Source organism: Helianthus annuus, chromosome 15 (genome assembly GCF_002127325.2).
Source record: "Helianthus annuus cultivar XRQ/B chromosome 15, HanXRQr2.0-SUNRISE, whole genome shotgun sequence".
Taxonomy (NCBI): Eukaryota; Viridiplantae; Streptophyta; class Magnoliopsida; order Asterales; family Asteraceae; genus Helianthus; species Helianthus annuus.
In genome coordinates this window covers 115,070,263-115,091,005 of record NC_035447.2, presented here as the reverse complement: position 1 = coordinate 115,091,005, position 20,743 = coordinate 115,070,263, and the positions used below count along the sequence as shown (strand labels likewise).

Genomic DNA, 20,743 nt, shown 5'->3' with positions numbered 1-20,743 from the left:
CAGCCGATCGACCAGGCCAGCCGATCGGCTAGCACATGGCACACACTTTAACAACTTTATGAAGTCTAGTATTGAACAAATGTTAATCGATCGGACTACTGTCTGATTGCATTACTCTTCGGATCATGAGATACTATGCTTCAACACTTGATCGATTTTCAACTTGTTCGACGTATTGGAGTGCCACCCGATCGAACATGCCGTCCGATCAGGTGACACCCTGCTGAGGACTTGTTACTGAAGTACCTGACCGATCGGTTAAGCCGGCCATTCGAACGGTCTGTTCGATCGATCGACCTGAAAGGTAAGGATACTTCAATGTTTTCAAATACTACAACGAAGAAACAATCCACTCAAACAGCCCATCCGATCGGACTTACCGACCGACCAGACAGGCTGTCGGAATGGACTATTAATCGAACGGTCACGCCAACCGACCGGACTTACCGTCCGATCGACTAAGTCGACTGACTCTCCAACACTTGTTTTCATTATACGTGTTACTCATCATTATGCTATCGAACTATTCATGCTAACCCTACTCCCTAGCGCTCCCTTCAATCCATCAACCGTTGTGAGTATACTCGAACCCTTTTTTGCTTTAGCACTTTTGGGTGTTACATACGTTACTTATCTAAATCACAATCGAACACACTACTCAATTATTTTAAACGCTAACCGTTCTGCATGTATTACGTGACTAAATGAATGCTTGTTGTTATGTTTACACGTGGAATGCTGTCTACCTGCCTTAACGACGATAGTACTATAGTTTGGACTCAGCACCCGTTCACACGGGGGTTGTTAAGGACCATTACTTGCATGGATTACGGTGGTAATCATGTATTGCGAACTGCCTCGGGCAGTCAACCAGCAGTCACTGGTATTGATAGATCCATGTCGATAATTAATATGCTTCGTTTTCCTCTGTGTACGTGCTGGTTATGCGTAAACTATTTCGAACTCTATATGCTATTATCAAACCTGTATGCTCACCTTTACATTATATGTATTGACTTTATTTTAACGTATGTGACAGGTGTTTAAGATGCTTACTTGCTAGGGAAGCGAGGCTAGAATAAAGCTCTAGAGCCCAACAAATAGTTGTCTGTAGTGGTCAAGCTAGGGGTCTCTAGAAGCAGATAAACAATTGTTGTATTTCTATTTAAATCTGAGTTGTCGGAATGGAATATTTGACTAGTTGTTATCTGTAATAATTTGTTTGCTATTTGAGGTACGGTATGGGACGTATTATATAAATTGAATAGTGATAATAGTTGTTATGGAAACTTCTGGACAATCTGTTTCGCTCAGTGCCATGCCCCGATGATTCCGCCATCGGTTGGGGTGTGACAGATTGGTATCAGAGCCATAACTATAGAGAATTAGGCTAGACTCGACCTAGTCCAGGTCGACGTCTTAGAGACCTAGACTATAGCTAGGAACCAACAGACCAAGTTTATGTACAGGGACAGGACTACAGGGGGTCAGGAGGGTCCATTGACCCTCCGGCCACCCTAGCCTTCTTAACAATTTGATCGATAATCCAGTGAATTTTTGTATTTTGACCCAAGAATGTTAACTGAAGATTAGTGTAATCCTATAGTAGAGAAAGAAAAAAGAAGATAAATGGTTTGTCTGAGATACTTTAAATGGTACTTTCCACACTTGCAGGAGCATAAATGGAGTTTTGAAGGGTTATTGAAAGAAAATATGAGTATTTTGAGTATTTTACTAATGTAAAAGTGGGGTACAAAAGTAGTCAATTACACGACAAAGTTTTCTTGTCAAATATTTACTTAGTAACTTTTTTTAACTTATTATTCCATATATAAATTAGCAAGTTTTTTGTGCATCATAACTTGTACTTGTACCTTATGCTTGGGGATTTTTTCAAAAAAAAAAAAAAAAAAAAAAAACTTGATTTTTCACTTTCAACCTTAAAGTTTTTTCTTTTATATTTTAATCCATTTGAAATTTTTACTTTTAACTCAAACTTTTTTCATCTTTTGTAATTTAACACAACAATTTATTATTTACAACTTTGGTCCCCCCATACTTTTTATCTTTCGCAAGTTTTCGTTTTACGTTTCGTTCTAAATTTTGCGAGTTAACATGTCGTAGCGTGCATGTGAGGTTCAACGTTTTTGCTCTATTTTTTCATATTTGACAGGCCCGTCGCAACGCGTCTATTTTTTCCCTTTTGAAAACTTCCCCGCAACGGGCATGTCCTGGATCGACTAAGTTATTATTTTGTACGTTTTACGTTTCTGGTTAATTTCTTCGCATTAAGACACTGTAACGGGTGTACGTGGTTCAACGATTTTATTCTCCTTTTCGTTCAGTGTAATTTTACCATTTTATCTATTTTATTTTTACGATGTTGAGAGTCGGTATCGTTGTGGCATTGGTGCTACTTGGCACGGTTTTACGAACGTTTTTAACCTGTTAAATTTTTTACTAATATTTTGTTTCGATTAGCCCTTTATTTCCTTTACTTAAAAACTATTTTTTACGTGCAAATTTTATATACGGGTATGTATAAATATGATTTGTTCTACATTCCGACATAACTTTTTTTATAGACGAGTCAGGTCAAAAATAATACGTTTTTGTTTAAAGAAACCATTTTTACGTTCATATTTTTATGTACGTTTTGGTATAAATTCAAGCAGTTCTACGTTTCGACGTAAACTTTTTTGGGAAATAATTCAGGTCAAATATAATATGTTTTTGTGTTTATTTTATGTATGTTTCGTAAAGTTTTTTTCGAATCGAGTGGAGTCAAATTATGGTTTCTTTTTCTCCTTTTTTTCGAAAGCTTTAATTAATCCCTTTCGATTACACGCGCATATTTTCCTTCATACCCGTTACGTTTTCTATGTATGAGTTGGGTCACATATAATACGTTATGATTGTTCGATATGAATTCCATTTACTTTACGTTTGATCCAATCACAATGCTTATACAGGTTACAATGAGTTCAACTGGATACGTCGAAATGTGTGTTTTCATATGGTTAATGCATCATATAACGTTTGGACTAATCTATTCAATGTTTACGATGTACCCGCGCCGCAATGCGGGCGGATCTTAACCCTAGTTCAAACTTCATTTTTAGTAATAGTTTAATATTGTTATTTTGTTTAACTAGAGATTTTGTTTTGTTTTACTTTATTAGGTTATTTAATATTTAATTTAACTAGCTTTAAAGAAGTTCGCCGCGTTGCGGCGAATTTCTTTTATTATTTAGTCTGTGTTTACATGTGTTTTGATATCACTACGAGCGTGTTGCGAACGGAACTGCTGACAAAAAATAAAAAGAAAATGTAGAAAAAAACACTAAAAGATAAACGAATGAAAATCAACCAAAAAAGTTGTATGGTAACGATGTTGTTCGTATGAAACCCGTGGTCACAGATGAGCAAATTGTTCTGGGTACCGGTACCAAATTTGCTGAACCGAAAGATCTTAAGTAGCAATTCGGTACCGACTTTTGGCATTCCTGGTATCGGTTCACTACCGTTTTTTACCTTCATATACCGGTACCGTAACCGGTATTTTCGGTATCAGTACCGATTCTGTATCGGTTGGCACCGAGCTCATCCCTACCCCTGAAACTAACAAAAAGAAAAAAATTAAAAGTTGAAGAAAAACAAAAAAAAAAGTTGTACGATACCGTTGTTCGTACGGTAACTGTGATTAGGGATGAGCAAACGGTACCAGGTAGCAGTACTGAATTTCCCGACCCAAAAGATTTCCAATATCAATTCGACACCAACTTTAACGTTTTCTGTATTAATACCGGATTTTAACTTCATGTACTGATACCGAACAGGACCGTCTGTTATTTTCGATACCGGTTGATACCAAACTTATCGCAACCTCTGATATGAAAAAAAAAGATTAAAGTTAAAAAGTAAAGAAAATAACTATTATTATAATATTAAAATAAAAGTATTAAAAAACTATATATTATTATAATATTAAAATCACTATTCATTTCATTTTCTTTATTAATATATAGTAAGGGTTAGGATCAAATATAAAATTACAAAGGATAAAATAAATAAGAAGGGTAAAAAAGATTATAGTCCATTGATCTTAGATTTGGAGGGTTGAGATTAGTTGTAGGGAAAAGAAGGACGCATAAAGAGAATCCTATATTTATGGATTTTCTCTCTCTACATGCAAGGCACATGCCAATTCCCCAATTGATTTAAAACGTCCATAACTTTTTCATATGATATATATTTTTTTTAAAAAAGTTCACCATAATAACGAGCGTTTTTTTATCTTTAATATGAGTACCTAAAAAATCATACAATTTTTTAAATATTTTTTTTATAAAAGTCTCTACTTTTCGTTAATATTTAAAAAAAAATTGGATACTAAAAGTAGTGATTTTAATAAAAAAAATATTTAATTTTTTTTGTGTGTTTTTTTTAGATTTTTAAGATTTTTTTAGGTTTTTAGGGGTTTAGCTTTATGGTTTTGTGTGTGTGTGGGGGGGGGGGGTAGGTTTTTTTTTTTTTTTTTTTTTTTTTTTGGGAGGGGGGTGGTTAGTTTTTTTTTTAGATTTTTGGTGATGTAGTGAGTTTATTTTGTTATGTTCACAAATTGTTTAGTTGCTAATATTAAATAAACAATCATATTAACAAACATAGCTTATAAATAAATTTGATTTTAAATTAATACATATAAACCCATTAGCCCATTATCCACTATAACTCATCTTGAAGCCCATCATCAACGCCTGGTCTGTCGCAATTAATAAATATCGCTACTAATCGTCACAAAAATAAATATGTTTGGTGTACTTATTTGGATTTCTTTTCTAAAACAACTAAATACAACCTAAACAAAATCTAGTCTAACAAATTTTGATCCGAGCCAAAGCGATACTTTTTAAATAAGTCAGTTTTACCTGAATTCATTTTCACTCAAAACTATCCTGACTAGAAACTAGTCTGAATCAAACTCGGTTTGACCCGATACCTAACCTAACCTTCCTTTTATGCAAGACATATCTGTTTCGGTCAAAAATCTGATTACGTGTAATGTAATCAAACTTTGAATGTGAGGTAGAGTGCTTGTTGTGTTAGGTGTCTTAAGGACTCCTATGAAATCACAAAGATGCGTTCATTATCAAAGGATTCACTAATTAGAACAAATTACATAGATTTGTTCTTCATGTGGGTAATGCTAACAATTTGCACAATTAATTATAAAATATGAAAAATTGCTTACACAAGACTAATCCATACATTTTGTCTTTGAAGAATAAAGTGATAAGCAAAAGTATTATATCGACTTAAATTGAAAGGGTCGGGTATCCGTAAATTCTTGACAAACCTTGTGACTTTTCCACCTTATTTTAATTTTCATTTGATTTCGAATCTCCACATGCATACATTGTAACTAGGTCAACCTGAGGCCGAACCATTTAACTAAACGTATTCATAACTTTCATCGGAGGTTCGTGTCGTCTCAAAATTCACATTCACACCTAGGGCTGCAAACGAACCGAACGTTCAGCGAACAGTTCGTGAACCGTTCGGCGGGAAGTTCGTTTATGTTCATTCGTTTAATAAACGAACGAACATGAACAAGAAATTTCGTTCGATTAGTTAAATGAACGAACATGAACAGAGGTCTCGTTCGTTCAATTGTGTTCGTGAACGTTCGGTAAGGTGTTCGTGAACGTGTTCGTGAACATTCGTTGATTTGCGTTCGTTTATGTTCGTATGTTTGTGTTTTAATTGAAGATCTTTGTGCTTTCTTATATTTTATTTGTACTTTTTATATTATTAAACTTTTATTTATTTTATTTCCCTAACAATTAAACTATAATACCCACTTTCACCTTGTTTATGCATCAATTCCCTTTCATTTCTCATTATTTACCTCCACGAATATGATCAACCTCCATTCCACAATAAGAGATTTAAGTTCGAGTGCTACTCTCTGGGCCATCTATCATTATCATTCGTCACGTTCGCCAAATTTATTTGTGTTCGTTTGTGTTCGTGAACCGTTCGCGAACACGTTCATTTCCTTAATGAACGAACACGAACATAAAATCTCGTTCGGTAAGTGTTCATGAACCGTTCATGAACACATTTATTTCCTTAACGAACGAACACGAACAAGGCCGTGTTCGTGTTCGTTCGGTTCGTTTACAGCCCTATTCACACCTTATTTTACTTTAAAAAACCAAAGAACTAACAGAAAAAAAATTGTAAAAAGATGCATTTGAAACTTCCCAAATTGATAATTTGATATATCCCGCCTTATGTAAATAAGGGGAAAAATACTCGCTCCATTTTCAGCTCAAACTTCTCCGATCAAACCCTCACCGGCGGTTCGCCGGAAAATGTCTACGTGGCAAGTCTTCTCTGACGCCGGAAACAATTTCAAGTGGCAACGTTCTCACTCTAAACTCTCAACTGAACCACAAAAACCTCCAATTGAAAAACCTAACCCTAATCACCATCTTCCTTCTATTGCCGATCTTTTACTTCAAGGTATTATTGTTCTAAATCTCCATTTCGCATCTCAAAATCGTATATTTGTGTTATATGAATGTTATGAGTAGTTGAGTAGCCTGTAAGAGGTTAATTGTAACATGTTTGTACGCCTATGATTTTTATGAAACGCTGAATTGATGCATTTGAAGTTGATTGAACAGTTACTTGTATTTGTTAATTGATGTGTACTGTGTTCGAGTTCGGTTTGAGACTCGGTTTAAGTGTTTTAGATTAGTAGATACATATTGAGTTGTGTGGTTAAAGGTGTAAAACAATGAAATGAACATAGATAGTAGTGTATACACACATGCACGCACGCACACACACATATATGTCAATTGGTGTGTTTGTTCAATACGAGGCTCGGTTCAAGTGTTTGTGTAGACGTACTAAGTATTGAGTTGTGTAGTTGAAGGTTGATTGTTTTGAAAGCAGGATATGCAAACCTATGTGAGAAACCAGGTGTTGAAGTTGAGACTTCTCCGACGTTCAGAACTGGATCGGGGAAACCGGTTGTTGTGAAGCAGTCTTCCTTGGTGAAAGCGTCGTGTATTCTTGGAGATCAAGACACTGGAGCTAATGCAGATACAGGTTATTTTGTTTGTAAGCTTTTGTTATGGCTGATGAATGTGATTTTAAAGAATTTACTTGAGGAAAACAGGTTTACCTACGCATCTTAGGATATTGCAGTACTGAATGGAGTGTTACTTGTTTTGAAGCAGAGTATTTGAAAGTAGAGGATAATTCAAATGGAGTTAGCACGCCTTTCACATTTCGGACCGGATCAGGGAAACATGTTGATGTTAAGCAGTCATCCATGGCAAAAGCACTATCTATGTTTGGAGGTCAAGATGATGACAACGATGCCTTTGTAGATACAGGTCTGTCATTTACTTATTCTATAATGTTCAAAATAATATTAAAGCCATCTTATAATAAGGTAATGACGCTTGGTATGTGAATTGCTTAAAATGTAGTTTTTTTGCTTGTTCAAGAAAGAAAGATAAAGTGGCATTATGGTTATGGCATGTTATCGTATAAAAGAAACTCATCATGTGACCATAGTATATTTTGAAATTGTATATCTGATTCGTTATTCTGCATTTTTTCCTCATATGCTGGGTTTTATCATGCTCAATAACATTTGTAGCGTTGAAATTTGAGACAGGAAAATGGGCTATATATGTTGCCTCAGTTCAAGAGGTTTTTGATTAAAAGTATCAGAAATTGGTTCCAGAGAGTAGTATTATATACCAGATGATATTTTATTGGAGATTACATTGAAGTTTCAAATATACATAAATATAATATATCTTATTGGTTTGAAAATCACATAAACTGATATTATTGTTTCAACTAATATGTATAAACCTGGGATTTATGCCTTACTATATTTGAGTTAAACTGAGATTCAAGTACTAGTATTTTGATACAGTTGAAGGTGTAATCAGATTGAGCTAACTAAAAGTGTTTTTAAGTTTAAAACAAAATAGAGTTATTGTTTGCTAATCATAACAGCATACTGATTGGTGCTCAAAACAGGATGCTTTAAGGTAGGTGAAGATAAGAATGATAAGGTCGAGACTCCTTTGACATTTCAAACTGGATTGGGGAAATCGGTTGCAGCAAGAAAGTCTTCCTTTGAAAAGGCATTCGCTATTCTTGGAGACCTAGACGAAGAGACTTTTTCAGGTAATGCTTCCATTCTCTTTACTCGTTAAAGCAACTTATTTTTTCTTTTTTATCGTACCCTCAGTTAATTCTTCTCTATCATTCTTTTCAGTTAAAAACATTAAATTTCCAGTTTCCACTTTTTAATAAGTTATTACAGAGACAATGATTTTTTCATGAGGTTTTGAGCATATCAGCATAGTTAAACTCGTATGAGTCAACCCAAATAACACTCAAAACTAGCTGACTTGGTAGTGACAGTGCAACTCATAAATACATGGTCACTGACTTGTGAGTTTATGATGGCTCGGTCCGAGTTGATTTGACTTGTAACTCGTATGCATCAGAAAAATAACAAATAAACACTAGAATTGGATTTTAAATCGAGAACCGAAGAAAATGTTCCAAATATACGCGCCTAAACAAACAGAAGAACAACTACTCAACATGAAATTAACTACATTTACATTGCTGACCTTGCCATTAACTACCAAAGTACCTTACTGATTACTGTATTTAGGCACTTTGGCTCTCACCATAAACCCAGGTTCTTGTAGGACTCATTGACTTACGGCCTTTGCTTTCTGTTTGGTACTTCTCTTTTGGTTATGCTTTGAGGCTTTTATTGATTCTTTATCTCAGACTCGTTGCCTGGGATCTCCCAAAAGTCCACTCATAGTAACTCTTTCTAGGTAGTAGGTGAAAGCCAAGGTCTAAGGTGAGGACAATCGTAATATTCAGTATTCACCTTACCAAATTAATTGATTATAAACTGAATATACATTAACTAGTATAGTAGTATTTAAATACTACTGTGTCATTAATTAATAGATAATAAAACACATTTACAGATTAGGATAATACATACTTTTTTTGTTTGTCCTATTTAGGGGGCTATATCTTTAACAGATAATTTGTGAGTGTATACATCGGTGAATAAAATGGTTCATAAATATTTAGTGGTTCTCAATTTAAGAAGCTAAATATTAGAGCATCAGCTTTACAACATTGTGCATCAGCTCTATTGATGCACAAGCTTATATTTATTTAGAAAATTTGTCAATACATATTTTGTAAATATGATACGTGTTTGTATAAATTCTTGTATACAGTTTTTAATATTGAAGTTAGTTGATAAATTGTTAATTTAACGAAATATAGGAATGTCCTTTAGGATCCTTTTACCTATAAAGTTCATAAGTCTCCAGAATTTGCCAATTAATTAAACAACTGTTATTGATAATTACAACATCCAACAACATAGCCACATCAAAGTATCAAACATTATTTTTTTGCAGCCATTTTTGTTAGAGCTGATTATCTGATTAAGATCGTTTCACATCAAGTAATCACTTTAAAACGCAAAGCCAAAACACACATCACACTACATATATTTTAAGAATTTCTGTAGCAGGAAAATTAGTTCATTTGGCTCGAAATGGCTGTCTGGAACAATCTTTATTTAGAGCCTTACATATTTGACACTAATGATCTCCAATTTTGATTCTGTTATTGTAACACATATCGTTTCAATATGACAGATTGCACAGTCGGTCCAGATAATGGAATCGGATGCATGTTCAAAACAGGGTCAGGGAAAGCCGTAAACATATGTTCTGCAGGTCTCGTTAAAGCCAGAACACTGTTAGGATTGGAAGAAAATTCTCTTCTTGATAACACTTCCAAAGGCCTCGAACAATCAACAAGTGCAACTGCTGGAACGAATTTAGGGTTTCCAGAAGCTAGAAGACCATCACCAGCTATTAAGTTTCAAACAGCTGGCGGAAGATCTATAAAAGTTTCCGGTCATGCATTGAAACAAGCGAGGAGCCTGTTAGGAGATCCTGATTTGGGGAATTTCTTTAAGGAAGGGAACGCTATATTTTCATCGGATATGAACAAAGAAAATAATGTGAATACATCTTTTAGTGATTATATACCAAAAGGAAAATCTAAAGCAAAGCAAATGTCTAATAACTTTATATCACCGTTAAGATCAGTTTCATTTGATAATAAGACTACAGTAAGATCAGAAGATATAGGTCTGAAAAATAATTTGATCAGAGAATTTGATGCAGTGGGACGTGATATCAAGCAGTATAATGATAATACTTTAGGTGGGCCAAAGTCTTTGAATAGGCCATTGGTAGATATTTCAAATACTTTGGGTGCTGAAAATCAACAAGTCACAGGAGAAAAGAGGAAGCTATCAAGTCGGAAGTATCCTTCTCCATTCAAGAAGCCACGAAATTCCAAATTTATCCCTCCGTTAAACAAAAATTCAGCACTAGTTTCTACCGGTAATTTCAAATACATTTGTTCGAGCCTTAAGTGTAAAAGTCAAGCTCAGCTTGTGACTGATTTTTTTCCGGATCAAGGCTTGTCTAGTTTCTTATATATATGTATAGTATTTATATTGAGTTATGTATAAACGTTTATTATTCAATTATATTAGGTACGATGCCCAAAATCTCTGAAGGATCATGCTGCAAAACAAGGGTTTCCACTCGATACCCTTTCCAGTTTACTCGCAAGTACATCAAGGAGTATCTTGGAGAGCCTCCTTTTCTTCATAATGGGGTTAGTCGACCGTAAACATACACACATCCTCTGTTTTTGGATATTCGTTTTCATTTGGCTTGACAGAGTTTGTAATGAGTTTATGTCAATAGTTTGAGAACGTCCCTGAATGGTTAAGAAAGATAAACTCAGAGAACGCGGACAAACACATGTTCGAGGATGAATCTGGTCTAAAATGCATTGGTTTGGATTCTTTCTTTCACATGTTGGCTCAGTCAAGATGTTCAATTCTTTCAAAAGAGTAAGTAGCATAACATCTCTTAATTATTTACTGATTACTTGTTATTATATATCATTTCTTATTCACTTGTGAGGATTATCCATTAATCTATCTGTCTATCTGATTACGATATGCATGAGGGATTTTTTATTTGTAATTGTAGGTGGGTTGCAAATCACTACAGATGGATAGTCTGGAAACTTGCATGCTATGAGAGATGCTATTCTGCCAAATTTTATGGGAAACTTTTGACTGCTTCTAATGTGCTTGAGGAACTGAAATACAGGTTGTTTACGTGAATTAGTTATTTTGACTAGTTGTTGTAAGATGTACATTAATTTGAATTGAAAACAATTTGATATAAAGGTTTGCATTTTGTGAGAACTATCACAAGTCAGAAAGGTAGGAAGTTTTGTGATATGCTATTTATGTTTTATATAGATACGAGAGAGAAGTTAACAATGCTCACCGATCAGCTCTGAAGAGAATTCTAGAAGGAGATGCCCCCGCTTCTTCTCCTTTGGTACTTTGCATTGCATCTATAAAGTTCAAGTGTAATTCAGAACCAGATATAGAGCCATCAAATGCCACTGAAAGTTCAAGCATAGAACTCACAGATGGATGGTAAAGAGTAATTGAGTCTGTAAATTTGCATCTTGTGTATGGGTTTGACCGTTTGACTTTGTTGTCATGTAGGTACTCGATAAAAGCCCTGTTGGATGAATTACTTTTAAAGCAACTCTTTTCCGGAAAATTGTTTGTGGGACAAAAACTTAGGGTACTCAAAACATTCCCCTTCCCCTTAGTTTGTTTACCAACGCTTATTTACTTACGATTCTTTTATTACTAATTTGCAATCATTTTCTGAAGATATGTGGAGCTAGTTTATCTGGTTGGAATGCACCTGTTTCACCCCTTGAGGTAATTGCCGCCTTTAATCTTGTTTGTATCTATTGTTTAACCAATATGGCTTTCTTAAAAAACTTATTTCACTAGGCATCGAGGATGATTAGCTTATGCTTGCACATCAATGGGACATATAGAGCTAATTGGGCTGACCGTTTGGGATTCTGTAAGAATTAGTTACATATATGTGCATTATTTGCTTCCAATTTCAAAATACATGACTGTGTTGCTGTATATCCAGGTAAAAGTGGGTGTGCTCCGTTAGCATTTAAGTGCATTAAAGGTTCTGGAGGGGTAGTTCCCAACACATTAGTTGGAGTCACTCGGATATACCCTGTTCTATACAGGGAGAGGTATGCTGAAGCAAATATGAGATACTATTAAGATTACCTACTTAGTTTCTTATTATATAGATCTTTTTATATTGTTTCTTACTTTTAGGTTAAGTGATGGAGTTTTTGTGGTGAGATCAGAGAGGATGGAAAGCAAAAGGATGCAATTGTATGACCAGAGGTAAATCTGTTTCATCAGTTATACTTACAAGTGGTAATTTCATTTTTTATATGCATTAGTTGTTTATATTTCTAAAAGGGCCAGGATGCCAATAATAAGAAATTAGCTGTTAATTTGATTAACATTAATTTGTAGACGTTCAAGCATCATGGAGGGGGTTATGGCTGAGTTTCAGTCAGGGCTTAAAGGATTCCAAATTGACGACGATGAAGGAGAGAAGATTTCAAAGCTACTAGAACAAGCTGCTGAACCAGAAGTTATTATGGCTGACATGAGTTTAGAGCAGCTCACGTCATTTGCTACTTATCAAGCAAAAATTGAGGTATAACTGTTTATGTCCAATGGGCCAAACAAATTACAAATGTTCTAGCCTGAATATATGAATGTTTGTGGTTGGTTTACAGGCGAGTAGACAGTCAGAGATAGATAAATTAATTGAAAAGGCATTGGAGGAAGCTGGACTAAGTAGGAGGGAAGTCAACACTCTCATGAGGGTGAGAGTAGTTGGGTTGACTAGTCAAAGCTATATTCCGAAGAGCCGCCCACAGCAGGGATTGATAACAATATGGAACCCGACTGAGAAACAGGTGAATCATGTGTCATGCCTTACGATCTAGCTGTTTTTTTACTGTCTTCCATGCTAAAAGTTATAACATATAATTGTGATTCCTCTTTTTCAGTATATCTTTAACCTATCTGTTGTTATTGCAGCAATCAGAGTTGGTTGAAGGGCAAGCATATGCTGTTGCAGGCCTCACACCAATTAACTCTGATACAGGCACTATTTATTTGCGTGCTAGAGGCTCTACAACCCAATGGCGCCCATTATCTCCCTTGGCAATTCAACATTTTCAGTAAGTTCTCATTTAATTTATCTATTTTTTTCAACTTTTCTCATGTGACAGTTTTAACCCATTTACTTATAAGTGGGTTGATTTGATTTTGGTTGTTTAAAAAGGAAACGGATTCAACACTGGCCAAAGTGTATTTCACCATTCTGAATGCATAAAAACTTCGAAACTATTTATTTGGAAAAAGTCAGTATATTATTGAAATATTATTAACTTTGTAATTAATAAAAATATTTGTAACCATTTTGTGTCTTCTTCTTTCAGGCCTTTTTATACTCCTCGGAAAGCGGTATCATTATTACGAATGGGTGAAGTTCCACTCTCTAGGTATTTTTCTTCAACAATGCATGCATGAATTGGTATCTGGAAGTCAACATAGTCAGTTAGTCACCACTCAGTTTCTCATGATTTTTCAGTGAATTTGATGTTGCTGCGTTTGTTATATACGTGGGGGTGGTGCATAAATCTTCTCAGCAGAAAAGGCAATGGGTTTTTGTGGCTGATGGCAGTATTATTTCATCACAACCACACGAGCTGTCAGACGCTTTGCTTGCCATAAGCTTCTGTTCACCATCTGTCGACTGTGATTCCATTGTACCAATCAACTACAATCTTGTAGGATCAACGGTACGTCACATCCATTCTTCATATAACAAGTATCTTTGGTCATTATGATGTTGACTTGAAAAGTCAAATTTGTCTTCTTTTGCAGCCAAGGGCATTTTTGTAAATTATGAGACATAAGCGTGTTGTAAGTAACTTTTTTTTAAATTGTTGATGCAGGTTGGGTTTTGTAATCTCATAAAGGGTGCCAAGGATCAAACGAATCATATATGGGTGGCTGAAGCAACCGACAACTCGACATACTTTCTAAGTTATGACGGTGCCAATTCCAAGCACTTGAAGGATGCAGCTGCTTCTGCTGATCAATGGGCGAAAGCCTCAACCTTGGTATGTATTTTAATTTTTTGGAGTTTTGATAAAAGAATATATGTAGTGAATTTTTATTGGATCTTATTGCAAATTTTTAAATGCAGACGATTGAGAAGTTAAAGGAGAAAGTGTCATCTATTGTTGCCGGAAAGGTATGAAACTATGAAACCTCATTTTACTAATTTGGCTCCCAATGTGACCTGCTTTAAACACCCACCACAGTTAGAGGTGGAAAAACCGGAAGTGGGTAGCAATTTTGACCCATTTTATTGGCATATGGGTTAAATTTGCCTCTAAAAGGGTAAAATTTTAGAGTTGACTGGGATGGAAATGGGTTAAATGTGACCTAAAGTGTATTTAAATGCTTCCAAATCATTTTGTTTTAAAAATCAGATTATGGCTGTAATTATATAATATTTAATCATATTAAAATCATTAGTTGTTTATAAATTTCAAGAAAAAGAAGACAATTTGTATAGGTTGTTTAAAGGTAGCAATTTGACCCATATACTCAAAAGGATCGATTTGGGTTTTACCTCTGACAAGCCAAACATGTAAAACTAGACAAAACAGTTAAAAAAGAACGGGTTAAACAAGTACCACCTCTGACAAGCCAAACATGTAAAACTAGACAAAACAGTTAAAAAAGAACGGGTTAAATGAGTGAAATTATCCGTAAGGTTTCCAAACAATATAATTTTCGTAACAAAAAATGCGGGCCCGTTGGTATGGTATGATGAAAATTGATGGAACTAATTCAAAACGAAAGTTTAACATGTTGATACTTTTACATGATGCAGTAGACAAAGGGAGTACATTTCAAAATCCCACTTTGACTGGCTGAAGACATCTTCAAACAAAATGCAACATCAACCTCAAAATATTAGTAGTGATGTAGATTATTATGATGTAAAATATTTTTGTGTACAAAATGAACAGTGGTACAATATTATAATTGTGATAGCAGGGCGCACAATAGTTTTTTAATCATTGCTGGGACGAAGAACAAAGTGGCATTTTGTAAAGCAATATGGGGTTAATTACACTAGTGGTCATTTTGTAAAGTAATAAGGTTTAATCATTTATAAAAAAGAATTCATGGATTTAGTTGTCATTGTTTGTTGACAGGTGACGCTAATCGTTTTTTTTTGTTTTTGTGTTAAGTTCAGAAAAAAAAACATTATTTATAAGTTATCCTAAAACAAATAAATTATCAACGACCACTCCCTTCTTTGCTTTGTTACGAATCAAGGGCTGTGAGAACCTCAGCCACTTACCCAACTCTTCATTATTAAAAAGTTATTTTTTTTTAACGGACAACGAATCCTTTAAATGAGTTATTAGCGAAATTTCATCACATGGGAATACACTTGCCTTCGAGTTGGGGAAAACACTCACCTAGGGCCGAAGCCCGTGAACACTCACCCCCGAAGGCATGATAGTGCGGTGTGGTAAAACCCCCTCAGTGGCTTAGTTCAAGGATTAAACTAGCAATCGTCGTCTATTTGCCTAGTCTCCCATCATCACCAAGTGCTACCAAAACTAAATAGTAAAGACAGAAATCAAACCTAGGCCACTTGAAACACCAGGTTTTTTCCTTATTGCTCTACCAACTCATTCGGCATTAAATTTCAACGCCAACTATCTTGTAACATTTATGCTGAGAATGACATGTTATTAAAAAAACAATAAGAGAAAATAAAGTAAGAATGCTTTTTTTCATGTTTATATGTAGTACAAAACACATAAGAATATAAATTATATACCCCGTTACAAAGGATGGAAAGTAAACATCGTTAAACTTTTATAATATTTTTTTAAAGTTTGAAATTCACATCTGTTACTTTATATATTATAGATAAGAGATCATGTACAAGAGAGAAATTTCGTACGAAGTGTAGGAGATAATCATGACCACACATTTGTTTTGCTCAATTTAGGAAGATAAGGGTATGGTGGTCTTTTATCCTTTCAACTAGTTTTCTCCTTAAATTTCAAACGGCTATAACTTTTTTCATAAGTTAATATTTTTTTAGTTATGTGAATTCTATATTTGAGGACCACTTAGTCTCAACCATTAATCTTGCAAATCAATGGTCAAACTTATCTCCTACACTTCGTACAATTCTTTCCTCTTGTACAATAACCTTTCTCATAAATTATACACCCTGTTACAAGGATGGAAAGTAAACATGGTTAAACTTTTATAATATTTTTTTTAAAGTTTGAATTTCACATCTATTACCTCTTTAATCTATTTAGTTTTCATCAAATTTGATTTTTCTCTTTTCGTCAACTTTTCTAAAAAAATTGAATACACAAGGGTCTTTAGTTGCCAATGAGATTTTTTTTTTTTGAACGGCAACAACGAAACTTTATTCAACAAAAACGATAGACCAAACCGAATAGCAAGATGCTATACGATCCATCTATCGACTCAAGAGTACATCCAGGGATTACATCGTTACAAGGAATAAATCATCTAGGATCCAAAACAAAACAGAATATAAAAACGTATTGTGCACACACTCTAGGGTGGATCATTCCAAAAACGTGAATTTGCTCCATTCGTTCCATGTTATTCCGTTATGCCTTGTTCTTAGCTTGGTCCACTCAAACGCTTCTACCTTTATCTCTTCCACCAATCTACCCGGGGTAGTGAGCGAGTCGTTGAAAACTTTATTATTTCTATTCTTCCATAAGTGCCATCCGGTTAAGAGATGGATTGCGTATATTATTTTCACCTTCTTTTTGGGCCAGCCCGTTTTCTCAATCAATCTTGTTTGCAGCTCTTCCCCATGGCTTCTGATCGGAATTTTCAACCAAGACCAAACTAGTAACCAAACTTCTTTTGCTATCGGGCACTGTATAATGATATGTTGTGCTGTTTCGGAAGCTATGCTACAGACTTTACAAACCGTTGAATTCATTTGTATTCCCCTCTGACTTAATGCAACTTGTGTCGGTATCTTTTCTTCGATGGCTCTCCAATTGAATAGATTTACCTTGGCCGTGGCCATTGTGCTCCATTCCAATATGTTCGGTACCGCATTCACATCAACGATACCAGCCAATTCTTTCCGGATCTCCTTAACCGAGTAACCCTTCTCTGTGTTGTTCTTCCACCTCCATGTATCCTTGTTTCGTCCCATCTTTTGTTGGAGTAATAGCTCTTTTAGTTCCTCCCACTCGCTTTTTTCTTCTAAGCTGTTTGGAAGTCTACACCACTTCCAATCCCATAAAAGGCCGACATCGTTTCTTATGTAGTTCTGTTGTACCTTGTTTCTTTTATCTTTTGCCAACCCGAACATAAGCGGGAATTCCTCCTTCAAGGGCCGATTGGATGCCCATGAATCCATCCAAAATAAAGTTTTATCCCCTAAACCCACCATGCTTCTTAGGCTGTTTTCAACCGAAATGCCGTTTTTTGTGAACTCTTGTTCCACTCCAACAATCCCTTTCCAAACCCCTGATGACGTTTTCTTTACCGGTATACTTTTCATCGTCCTTCTATTATAATGAAGGGCTTCTATTGCTTTTACCCACAGCTGCTCCGGTTCTTCTTTAAACCTCCACCTCCATTTCATTAATAGTGCCATATTCATTTCTCTAATTCCCCCCACACCGAGACCACCCATATTTTTTGATCCAATTATTCTCTCCCATTTCATCCAACGGATCTTGTTTACACCTCCACCTCCACCCCAAAGAAATCGTCTTCTAATTCCTTCGAGTGTTTTAATCACCATCTTCGGGGCCCTATACAATGATAGGAAGTAATTTGGTAGGGACCCAAGGACTGACTTGATTAGTGTAAGTCTACCCGCAAACGAGAGGAGTTTTGCCTTCCAAATCGACAATCGCTTATTGAATTTATCAATCACATCTTTCCAGTTCCCGACCCTATTCATGTTTAAACCCACCTTTAGACCGAGGTATGTAAAGGGCATATGGCCCATCTTGCAATTCATGGATTGAGCCAAAGATTCGATCTCCGCTTCATTTGGCCCAATACCATAAAGGAAACTTTTATTGTGGTTCACCTTAAGCCCGGACATTAAGAAGAATAATCTCAGGATTCTACGTAATGATAACAGATTTTTCTCGTCCCATGACCCCAAGAAAATGGAGTCATCCGCAAAGAACAAGTGTGATAGACAAGGCCCATTGTTTGGTAATTTTAAACCGGAGTACATACCTAAACGGATCGCCTTTGTCATTAGAACGTGCAAACCTTCCATTGCAATTGTGAACAGGAACGGGGATAGCGGATCTCCCTGTCTTAAGCCTCTCTTGTATTGAAACTCCCCCGTCGGAGATCCGTTAACTAAGACCGACGCTTTTCCAGTGAATAGAATTCCCATTATCCAAGTCTTCCACCGCGAAGGGAAGCCCATATGTGTCAATACTGTGATTAAATACTTCCAGTTTAACGTGTCATATGCTTTCTCTATGTCTGCTTTGAATAGAAAAATTCGGTGCTTTTGTTTTTTTGCCCAGGATACCACTTCATTTAAGACTAGAGGTCCGTCCACAATGTTACGATTTGCAACGAAGGCGGACTGTTCTTTCGCTATAATATCATCAAGCACACCTTTCAACCGATTTGCTAGAGTTTTTGAAACAATCTTGTTTATGACACCTATCAAGGATATGGGTCTGAAATCTGATAAAGTTACCGGGTCACTTACTTTCGGAATTAGTGATATGAAGGAAGCGCTACAAGACTTTTGGATAGACCCGTGTACGTGAAACTGGTCCATCATCTCCATAATGTTGCTTTCCAATTCTTTCCAAAATTTCTTAACAAACGAAAAAGTGAAACCATCTGGGCCCGGGGCCTTGTCTGACCCACAATCCCATACAGCAGCCTTTACCTCATCTTTTGAAAACTTCTCGACTAGAAGTTTCGCTTGAAACTCTGAGATCTTTGAAAACCCTTCTGGCGGCATTCTGGGCCTATTTTCCATCGGTTCTGTGAACTTTTTGCTCATATTACCTTGTATGTACTTCATCACAGTTGGCGGGTCCACAACCCATACCCCATCAATCCACATACCCGAAATTTTATTTCTCGCCACATTGCACTTCATCACTGTATGAAAGTATCTTGAATTCTCATCGCCTTCCGATATCCACTTTGTTCTTGCTTTCTGTTTGTAGTCTTTCGCCTTCCTTCGAAACCATTCCTTTATCTTGCATTTGCTTTCTCTCCACATTTCTATCTCGAAATCCTCAAGTTCTCTTTCCTCGGCCTCTGCATCCAACTTTTTCAACTGCTCCGTTGCTTCCTTGTACTCTTTTTCTTCGATGTCTTTACACTCCCTTCTCCATTTTTTTATCTCTTCCTTTATATTTTTCAATTTAGATGCCAGCATCACGTCTTTGAAACTTTCTTCCACATGTTGTTCGAGACCCTTTTCTATTGCCTCCACCAAACCCGGGGATTCCATCCAACTATTAAAAAATCTAAACGGAGTAGGCCCGTAGTTTTCCTGACCTGTTGCTAGAACCAATGGGCTGTGATCCGACAACGTTCTTTCCAGGGCTCTAAGCGATGCATTCGGCCACTTTGCCATAAAATCTTCGCTAACCAGCGCTCTATCTATCTTGCTACATTTTTTCCCATCCCCCGACATGAAAGTGAATTTTCTACCTGACATTGGATACTCCAGCAAACCTGCTGAACTGATAAAGTTATTAAAATGTTGAGCATTATTGCCGTCGAAATTGGAGTTCCATCTATCATCTGGTACCCGAACTTCGTTAAAATCGCCGATGATCAGCCACATCCCTTGAATCGAGTCCCTTAACACCAGTAGTTTATCCCACAACTGTCTTCTCTCAGTGCCGCTATTAGGAGCATATATATTTACCATCACTATTTCCGTGTTTTCCCCCGTCAGTTCCCCTTTCACCAAAATGAAATTCTGATCCATTATTTCTGTGTTTTTCTTGAATAGGCTTGGATTCCAAATTGATAACAATCCCCCCGACCTCCCTGCTGCATCCACTTTAACATATTCCATAGTCGATTTATTCCAAAAACCACGGATTCTAGACTCTGGCATATTACCCATCTGAGTTTCTTGTAACGCAATGAAACCCACATTATTATCTTTTATTAGACTCCTAACCAACGATGCCTTACCTGGTCCTCCTGCTCCTTTCAAGTTCAACGACGCCCAATTCATTTCTTCATGACATCCACCTGTTCGTCGTTAATGACCTTTGTTACTTGTTCTCTCAATCTTTTCATGTCGATACCTAGTGCCTCCCCAGCCTCCTCTGTATTCTTTATCTCTTCATTTACTACTCTCCTGTTATCTGGATCCGCAATGTATTCTGGATTTGTATCCGGTGCCAACGTACAATCCGATTCCGATTCGTCTTGCCAATCTGAGTCGTATTCATCATCCACTGTGTGGCCCCTGTCTTCCCAAAATTCCTCCATATCTCGTGATAACCTGCTCCTTGTTTTGTTCCTTCTCATCTTGAACTTCATTTTAGTCGTTTTTTTCCTAGGGTTTAATCTAGA

The 20,743-nt window shown here is 36.1% G+C and overlaps 1 protein-coding gene across 2 annotated transcripts; it reads left to right on the top strand.

The window, feature by feature from the left end:
• Positions 1 to 6,259: 6,259 nt before the first annotated feature.
• LOC110912213 (protein BREAST CANCER SUSCEPTIBILITY 2 homolog B) lies at positions 6,260 to 15,308 on the top strand. 2 transcript variants are annotated; one of them, XM_022156893.2, is made up of 22 exons: positions 6,260 to 6,528; positions 6,967 to 7,122; positions 7,254 to 7,412; positions 8,074 to 8,223; positions 9,744 to 10,502; positions 10,658 to 10,782; positions 10,875 to 11,023; positions 11,166 to 11,288; positions 11,444 to 11,626; positions 11,699 to 11,780; positions 11,873 to 11,923; positions 11,999 to 12,074; positions 12,150 to 12,261; positions 12,350 to 12,421; positions 12,557 to 12,743; positions 12,826 to 13,008; positions 13,133 to 13,275; positions 13,537 to 13,599; positions 13,689 to 13,899; positions 14,056 to 14,223; positions 14,310 to 14,357; positions 15,006 to 15,308. In XM_022156893.2, exons 1-22 carry the CDS (start codon positions 6,378 to 6,380, stop codon positions 15,006 to 15,008), a joined length of 3,354 nt encoding a protein of 1,117 aa, XP_022012585.1. In that variant the 5' UTR covers positions 6,260 to 6,377; the 3' UTR covers positions 15,009 to 15,308. The 2 variants fall into 2 exon arrangements, with proteins under 2 accessions (XP_022012585.1, XP_022012584.1); XM_022156892.2 differs by having other exon boundaries at positions 6,964 to 7,122.
• Positions 15,309 to 20,743: the final 5,435 nt, after the last annotated feature.

Bases quoted from the DNA above. Each gene is read 5' to 3' on its own strand.
- LOC110912213 (XM_022156892.2), top strand. From the start codon at position 6,378: ATGTCTACGTGGCAAGTCTTCTCTGACGCCGGAAACAATTTCAAGTGG. The intron at 7,123-7,253 runs GTTATTTTGTTT...GTTTTGAAGCAG, and splicing joins TGGAGCTAATGCAGATACAG to AGTATTTGAAAGTAGAGGAT. The intron at 12,744-12,825 runs GTATAACTGTTT...GTTGGTTTACAG, and splicing joins CTTATCAAGCAAAAATTGAG to GCGAGTAGACAGTCAGAGAT.